The sequence below is a fragment of the Oncorhynchus kisutch genome, linkage group LG13 (assembly GCF_002021735.2).
Source record: "Oncorhynchus kisutch isolate 150728-3 linkage group LG13, Okis_V2, whole genome shotgun sequence".
NCBI lineage: Eukaryota > Metazoa > Chordata > Actinopteri > Salmoniformes > Salmonidae > Oncorhynchus > Oncorhynchus kisutch.
In genome coordinates this window covers 70,063,620-70,072,808 of record NC_034186.2, presented here as the reverse complement: position 1 = coordinate 70,072,808, position 9,189 = coordinate 70,063,620, and the positions used below count along the sequence as shown (strand labels likewise).

The window sequence follows — 9,189 nt, the reverse complement described above, 5'->3', positions numbered from 1 at the left end:
ATTGTAGGAGGGTATGAGAGCAGGAAGAACTCTGTTCCCTACCAGGTGTCTCTGTACACAGGGTACAACCTCTGTGGAAGGATCCTCCTCTCTAGTGAATGGGTGCTCTCTGCTGCCCACTGCTACAAATCGTAAGTGCAGACTTCGGAGTTACTATGTGCTAGAGTATTTCAAAAATAATTAAATGGTTTTTTACACTTTATTTTATTTTATGAACATTCTGGTGGTGTAGGCCTTAAAATCCCAATTTAATCTAGAATGGTATGCTTTGCCCTTTGTAATATCATGTTTAACGGTCCATTCGGATTTTAGACCACAACTGTTGTAGAACTGTTTCGATGAAATGGGTAAACCTTAACATACAGAAAATCCAACAAATCCAATGGCGCCGCAGAAGGGGCAGATGGAGAGGCCTCCTGGTCAGGCTCCGTAGACGTGCACATCGCCCACCGCTCCCGAGTATACTACTCACCAATGTCCAGTCTCTTGACAACAAGGTAGATGAAATTCGAGCAAGGTTTGCCTTCCAGAGAGACATCAGAGATTGTAACATTCTCTGTTTCACAGAAACATGGCTCTCTGGGGATATGTTGTCGGAATCGGTTCAGCCACCAGGCTTCTCCATACATCGCGCCGACAGAGATAAACACCTCTCTGGGAAGTGTAAGGGCGGGTGTGTATGCTTCATGATTAACGATTCCTAGAATTCCTTACAAGAAAATGCCAAATTACCTCCCAAGAAAATTCTCGTCAGTTATCGTCACAGCTGTGTTCATTCCAACTCAAGCAGACACCAAGACGACCCTCAAGGAACTTCACTGGACTCTTTGTAAACTGGAAACCATATATCCTGAGGCTGCATTTATTGTAGCTGGGGATTTTAAGACAGTAAATTTGAGAACAAGGCTACCTAAATTCTATCAGCATATTGATTGCACTACGCGCGGGGGTAATACACTCGATCACTACTACTCTAACTTCCGCGATGCATACAAAGCCCTCCCCAGCCCTCCCTTCGACAAATCTGACCATGACGCCATCTTGCTCCTTCCGTCTTATAGGTAGAAACTCAAACAGGATGTACTAGTGACTAGAACCATTCAACGCTGGTCTGACCAATCGGAATTTACGCTTCAAGATTGACTGGGATATGTTCCAGTCAGCCTCAGATAACAACATTGATTTGTACGCTGACTCTGTGAGTGAGTTTATTAAGAAATGCATTGGAGATGTTGTACCCACTGTGACTATTAAAACCTACCCTAACCAAAAACCGTAGATGAATGGGAGCATTTGCGCAAAACTGAAAGCTCGAACCACCGTATTTAACCATGGAAAGAGGTCTGGGAATATGGCTGAATATAAACAGTGTAGTTATTCCCTCCGCAAGGCAATCAAACAAGCGAAATGCTGGTGCAGGGACAAAGTGGAGTTGCAATTCAATGGATCAGACATGAGACGTATGTGGCAAGGTCTGTGGCAAAATCACGGACTACAAAAAGAAAACCAGCCACGTCACAGACACCGACGTCACACTTCCAGACAAACTTAACACCTTCTTTGCCCGCTTTGAGGATAATACAGTGCCACCTTCATGGTCCGCTAACAAGGACTGCACCCCCCCCCCCCCTTCTTCTCCGTGGCCAACGTTAATAAAACATTTAAACGTGTTAATCCTCGCAAGGCTGCTGGCCCAGACGGCATCCCTAGCCGTGTCCTCAGAGCATGTGCAGACCAGCTGGCTGGTGTGTTTACGGAAATATTGGGGGGTGCTCCTTCTGCTGTTTCCTGAAGTCCACTATCATCTCCTTTGTTTTGTTGACATTGATTGAGAGATTGTTTTCCTGACACCACACTCCTAGTGCCCTCATCTCCTCCCTGTACGCTTTCTCGTCGTGGTTGGTAATCAAGCCCATTACATACCCTACATTACTCATCTCATATGTATATACTGTACTCGATACCATCTACTGCGTCTTGCCTATGCCGTTCTGTACCATCACTACTTCATATATCTTCATGTACATATTCTTTATCCCTTTACACTTGTGTGTATAAAGTTGTAGTTGTGGAATTGTTAGGTTAGATTACTCGTTGGTTATTACTGCATTGTCGGAACTAGAAGCACAAGCATTTCGCTACACTCGCATTAACATTTGCTAACCATGTGTATGTGACAAATAACATTTGATTTGATTTGATTTGCCTTTGTTATAAACAGTTAACAGCTGAGGACAACAGAGTGTCTTTTAAGAATTCCAAGTTTTCCACTTCTGATTTTCTTCAAATGGAAAGTTTTAATGCCTTGTTACATGTCAATCAAATTCAATCAAACGTATTAATAAAGCCGTTTTGTACTTCAGCCAATGTCACAAAGTGCCATACAGAAACCCAGCCTGAAACCCCAAACAGCAAGCAGTGCAGATGTAGAAGCATATGTCTGCGTCTTTTCTTGTTCCAGTGAGGTACCCTGATACACTGCAGTGTGTGGAAGTCTCCCTCCTGACTGGTAACACCTGCCTGGAAGCCTATTTCTTCTAGATGACTGAGAACATGATCTGTGCTGGCTTCATGGAGGGAGGCAAGGACTCCTGCCAGGTAACTGACAGAATAGGTCTGTACTGTACTTCTTCATATATTTCACCTTCTTGTTTTCACAGTTTTTACCATGATGCAATCACACTGATCTCTGGTTATATATTTTCTTTTCTCTCTTCATCTTGCTCTGTCACTGAATCTCGCTATCTTGTCCTGTCACTCCGGCTTGTTGCGCCCTCTCTTTATCTCTCGCATCACCTCCCCCATCTTCCTCTCTGTCACTTTCTTTCTTACTCTCTACCCCCCCACCTCTCAGGGTGACTCTGGTGCTCCTCTGGTGTGTGATGTGGAGCTCCAGGGTGTTGTGTCCTGGGGTCATGGCTGTGCTCTCAGGAAGAAGCCTGGTGTCTACACCAAAGTCTGCAACTACGTGTCATTGCATCTGGCTAAGTAGCAAAGGCTGGTCCTGATGTCATGGAATTAACCATTTGAACTGACAATATCAAATAAAGTGTGTCTGTTTATTGACTGGTTTATCGTGTGGTCTGTGTTGAGTGACATCATAGGGTTTTTGAGCTATCGTGAAGGTGCTAGCTTGAGGGTACAAGAGGTAAAAACTGAACACTTGGCTCCATCTGCTGGCTATACCCTGATCAATCTTAAGCGATCATCAAAAAACATGACCAAATCATGTCTAGCAAAGAGAAGCAAAGGATACATATTCCATTTAGACTATGGTCTTAGTCCGTCTTCCAGTGTGGGGAATATTCTCACAATACGGTAGAATAGCCAGATTTGCCAAGTCCGCCCACCATCCAAAATACCCCACGTACCACACCCTTCACCATGACATCATAGTGACCAGGCCAAGGGCTCTGTTGGCCTGAGGCATCCTATTTGGGTCTGACCTGAGGCGTGTGGATTCGTCACAACAGTGCCGGTGGTTATGGGTGTGGGACTTCAACGATCTCGACAACACATTTCTATGTCCCTAAAGATGTAGTCAGGGTAAATAAAGTAGAATGGACAGCTAGGCAGTGGTGTAAAGTACTTAAGTAAAAATACTTTAAAGTATTACTTAAGTCATTTTTTGGGATATCTGTACTTTACATTACTATTTATATTTTTCAACTATTCAACTTTGACTTTTGTTTCACTACATTCCTAAAGAAAATAAGTGACTTTATCCTCCATACATTTTCCCTGACACCCAAAAGTACTTGTTACATTTTGAATGCTTAGCAGGACAGGAACATAGTCCATTTCAAGCACTTATCAAGCGAACATCCCTGGTCATCCCTACTGTCTCTGATCTGGCGAACTGACTGAACACAAATGCTTGGTTTGTAAATGCTGTCTGAGTGTTGTAGTGTGCCCCTGGCTATCCGTCAATAAAATAAAATCATGCCGACTTGTTGGCTTAATATGAGGAATTTGAAATTATTTTACTTTTGATACTTAAGTATATTTAAAACCAAATACTTTTCGACTTTAACTCAAGTAGTATTTTACCGGGTGACTTTCACTTTTATTTGAGTCATTATTTTCTATTAAGGTACTATATCTTTATTTTGACTCAAGTATTACAATTAGGTACTTTATAAACCACTGCAGCTAGGTCTTTCGAGGTCATCGATATTAAACCTGCTAAAATACATATGGTAGTGGTTCCCAAGTTATTTGCTCTCTGAGGCTGTTGGCGTTTCCTTGTGACCCTTGCAAAACCACAAATAAAACCAATATATTTGGGGTCTGCAACCCAAGCAGAGTTAGCGGTGATTAACCATTGGGTCCCGAGTTCCAAACCACCATTTTGGAAACAAGGCAATGTCAAATACTCCCATGGTTTTACTGTAGTATGTTCAGCCTCTTTACCAAGGAATATGTATGACTGAGGCAGTATTACAGTATGTCATGTTTCACTGTCACTGAACCAAAACAAAGACCCTCAGGTTGATCCATGAGATAAGATATGGTCATATGGTCATAAACACTGCTTGATGTGCCCATCTCTATGCAACAGTCATGTGTGGTGGTGAATATACATTTGTTAGCCTTGTGGCTGGCATTGCCTGACAATGTTCAGTACAAGAGAAAGGATGCAGGGTTATTATAGTGCCACCAGAGGGCATCATTCAACTTCTTGACAGATCAGGGCAGTGACTGGTCAAGGACAAGGTAGTTGTGATGCAATATTCCTCAATGGAAATGTATGGTGGAGACGATAGTAGTGATATTTCCCACACTTTTGGTTGATCTTGTATAAGTGGTTTGTGCCAAATTGGTTTGTGCTATTTGTGTTGTTATGTATTTATTGTCGAATCCAAATGCCACAAGTTCCCTATGGGAAAAATTAAGTAGGATAATCTATTTTATTCTACTCTATTCTATTCCATAGTTAAGTGAATAATATCTAAATGCCTGTATTTAAAAAAAATAACTGTAAATAAGTAGCCTACCATTGATCAAGATCAATCTTTTTTTTTGTCGACAACACAAACAGAAAGCCTAATAGTTTCATTTTCAGGATTACTGTGGTCATTATGGAGGTTTACACTGTATTAGATACATTTGACAAAAGGCATATATTTGACAGTGCGACATATTTGAGTCAAAATTGTAATTATTAGAAATTTACAAAATGGTGCATTCCTGAAGGAAATCCAACATACGGATTTTCCTATAAAATGGACGCACATAACTACTTTTACTGGAGTAAATCTAATCCCTGTTGATTTACATTTGGCGAATTCACTATGGACCTATTTTCTACTTTGACGCAGCACGTGCTGACTCACAAGCCCAGTATTAAGGGCGTTATACCTATGATGGTTTGCTCTGGGCCACTGTATGTGCGCTCACATCTGGCAGCATCTGGAGCATCTCAAGTTTATAAAGTAATCGAACTTCACGCAAGTTGCCAGAGTAGAGAGTAGGAGACAGAGAGGAAGGGGCATTTCAATAGTGGAGTCATTTGGCACCAAAGGCAGGTAAGGCTATACATTTTTAATCGAAATGTTTTTGTTGTTGTTGTTTTTTTACCTTTAGAAATATATTTTCGTTTTGCGGTACATTGCCTACGTCACAAAGAAACAAGGTAACTTCTTGATGACATCTGTGGAAGATTGATGGGTCAAATAAAAACAAATATATATTTTTTCATGATAACGCTTTTGTGGTAGGATGTCTTTGGTATGTATAGTTATCTGGAATTTACTTTTTTTTTCTATCTTATAATAAGCAATCCTAAAGGTTCAAATCAAAATCAAATACATTTTGTAGACCCCGTATTGTTGCCATAATAATACTTGAAATAATGATTAGCCTTTTTCAATCAATTCACTTAATTCAATAAATGAAATCTAATCTTTAATTTAGCCTATTTGTTCCTGTTTCAATATATTTATCTTCAATGTTCATCTTCATTGATTGACAACAGGTATCTAAAGGGGGAAAAATGGAACTGAAACCGTTACTAAGGCGGGTGGGTTCGATAGTCCGTGCCATCCTGACATTCCTCTTTGCCCTGGTGGTGCTGGGGGTGATGGTGTGGGCCTATGTTCAGGGCTTCCAGCTGGCCACCTCCCCATACGGCATCATCTCTTTTGGGTTCTATGGCCTCCTGCTGGGGCTCCATGTCCTGGTCCAAAGCTTTTTCGCCTTCGTGGAGCACCGCCGCATGAGGGCCCGAAGCAAGGCCTGCACATTCACCAAGACCATCGGTTTCACTATCTCAGCCTACCAGGAGGACCCAGAATACCTGCGTGAGTGCCTCAACTCCATTCGGGCCCTCAAATACCCTCCAGAGCTGCTGCGGGTCATCATGGTGGTGGATGGGAACTCAGAGGACGACCTCTACATGCTGGAGATGTTCAGGGAGGTGTTTGCAGACCAGGACCCTGGCTGTTACGTGTGGAGGAATAACTACCACACATGGGACCCCACCCAGACCCAGGAGGGGGGCATCCCCAGGGTGATAGGCCCTGCCGGGGATGCTAGTTATGGGCTGGGAGAGGACCCCCAGAGGAGGGAGGTGGAGGATCTGATCAACAGCAGGAGGTGTGTGTGCATCATGCAGAAGTGGGGTGGAAAGAGGGAGGTGATGTACACAGCTTTCAAGGCACTGGGACTGTCGGTGGACTACATACAGGTGAGGAGTTTACTTACATCTCTTTGTTTGGCTCTTGAGATTAGGGAAATACTGTATTTAATCTCTCTCTCTCTCTCTCTCTCTCTCTCTCTCTCTCTCTCTCTCTCTCTCTCTCTCTCTTTCTCTTTCTCTTTTCCAGGTGTGTGACTCTGACACCAAGCTAGACCCCCTGGCTACGGTGGAGCTGTGTAAGGTTCTGGAAAGTAACCAGAAATATGGGGCGGTGGGAGGAGACGTGATGATCCTCAATCTCAAGGAGTCCTACATCAGCTTCATGAGCAGCCTGCGCTACTGGATGGCGTTCAACATCGAGAGGTCCTGCCAGTCCTTCTTCAACTGTGTCTCCTGCATCAGCGGCCCCCTGGGTAAGGAAATTACACTTTCCTGTGACCGCGATAAACATGAGTCATAACCTTGCTTCTCTTCTTTATGTTACTGGTTATTTGTTATAGGTTATTTGTTATTTGGTTTCATCCTCAGGTTTGTACAGGAATGACCTCCTCCAGCAGTTCTTAGAGTCCTGGTACAACCAGAAGTTTCTGGGGACTCACTGTACATTTGGGGATGACAGACATCTCACTAACCGCATGCTCAGCATGGGCTATGCCACCAAGTGAGTATACATTTCTTCACACAATCCTCATACACAAATAAACTGAAGCACAACACTTTACTGGAGATAAGATGATAATAGACTCATTCATCATCATCCATCCTCTGCTCTCAGATACACGGCCCGCTCCAAGTGTTACACGGAGACGCCAGGCCAGTTCCTCCGGTGGCTCAACCAGCAGACGCGCTGGACCAAATCTTACTTTCGCGAGTGGCTCTACAACGCCATGTGGTGGCACAAGCACCACCTGTGGATGACCTACGAGTCCATCGTCTCTGGTGTCTTCCCCTTCTTCGTCACGGCCACCATCATCCAGCTGTTCTGGACAGGCACCCTGTGGGACATCCTCTGGGTCCTCTGCTGCATCCAGCTCATCGGCCTGATCAAGGCAGCCTATGCCTGCATCCTGCGCCGTGACCTGGTCATGGTGTTCATGTCTCTCTACTCTGCCCTCTACATGACCAGCCTGCTGCCCGCCAAGTACTTTGCCATCATCACCATGAACAAGAGCAGCTGGGGCACGTCAGGCCGCCGCAAGATGGTTGGGAACTACATCCCCCTGCTGCCTCTGTCGGTGTGGGCGGCCATCTTGCTGGGCGGGTCCTGCTACACCATCTACAAGGAGAGCCAGAAGGGCTGGTTCACGCCGGCTAAGGTCCTAGAGACCAGGTTTCTGATCTACGGCTGTGTGGTGTACGTCTGCTACTGGTTCCTCATGATCTTCCTCTACTGGGTGTGGTTCCGCAGGCTGTGTAGGAAACGCTCCCAAAGTTATGACGTAAGCGTATAGGGACAGTTTTCTGTACAAGGAAAAAAATACTGGATATTTAGTATTTATTTAGTGTTTTGTACATCAAAGATATTTACATTTTTTATGTAATCTTCTGCTACAGTTGCTGTTTGCGAACAGATAACTTTTATACAGCTGCTAAATCAACTGAACCAGAGAATATGTAAATGTATATAATGTACTGTACAGTATATGAGAACAATTACCTAGACTCTGGGAAGCTTCATCAAGAATAGTGTCAAAGATGAGAATATATTGGTGATAACTACAGTTTGCCGTGCTACTGAAGATGGAGAAAGGAGTTGTTAGTTGTTAAGAGAATGAATATTTGACATTCAGTTGTCTTTACACATACTTTATAACAGAAACTGTATATGGAAGCAATATAGTATACCTCTCAGGAGTCCTCTCAGCAGTTGATGATAAGACTAATAATCTGTTCTAGATGGCCCTTGATTTGCTGTTGCTTATTTCTACTGACTGCCTAACGAACTAAGTGTTACATTTATTTAATATAAGGATTTGTAATCTCTCTTGAGCACAACATGATTGAACTGTTATTAGATCACGCTGTATATGACTTGATATGTGCCTTACACAACAAAATACCATATCAGACATTGTAGCTTTTCTTTGTTTTTAAATATACTTCTCTCAATAATGCACTGGAAATTGGACTGGGATTTTTTTTTTTTTACATTACCTTGGAAGAAAACTAGCAAAATGTGTAGTGGTTCTTAGTGAAAATATTTATTTCAGTGTGAATAATAGTGACAGACTCCGTAGGAAGACAATTAGACAATCATACATGTGATGTCCACTCCCAGGGATGCGTTGTGAAGCCCTGTGATATAGACGGACAATGGTTCTGCTGTCATGTTGAGTATAGACATGAGAGATGCACCTGGCTTGGTTTGAACTGAACTGACTGAGCACATCTGTATAAATTCTTTATGCACATTTTTCATTGTATGTGATGATTTCCTTTGTCATATTATTTTGCAAATGTGAATGAATGTATGTATGTTTTGGGAATTTGATAAAAAGGAGAAAATAAAAATGAAGTATTTTATGAAAAGAATGAAGTACAGTAGCCTA

At 42.8% G+C, this 9,189-nt stretch overlaps 1 protein-coding gene across 1 annotated transcript; it reads left to right on the top strand.

Annotated features, from left to right (window-relative positions):
* The first annotated feature begins 5,995 nt into the window (after positions 1-5,995).
* Positions 5,996-8,091, top strand: has1 (hyaluronan synthase 1). Its single transcript, XM_020497764.2, has 4 exons — positions 5,996-6,688; positions 6,828-7,053; positions 7,169-7,301; positions 7,416-8,091. Exons 1-4 carry the CDS (start codon positions 5,996-5,998, stop codon positions 8,089-8,091), a joined length of 1,728 nt encoding a protein of 575 aa, XP_020353353.2.
* Positions 8,092-9,189: the final 1,098 nt, after the last annotated feature.

What these genes read in the sequence shown, in the direction of transcription:
- has1 (XM_020497764.2), top strand. Translation starts at nt 5,996, where the DNA reads ATGGAACTGAAACCGTTACTAAGGCGGGTGGGTTCGATAGTCCGTGCC. An exon ending in TGTCGGTGGACTACATACAG is followed by an intron (nt 6,689 to 6,827) that starts GTGAGGAGTTTA and finishes TCTCTTTTCCAG; the next exon opens with GTGTGTGACTCTGACACCAA. An exon ending in AGCATGGGCTATGCCACCAA is followed by an intron (nt 7,302 to 7,415) that starts GTGAGTATACAT and finishes CTCTGCTCTCAG; the next exon opens with ATACACGGCCCGCTCCAAGT.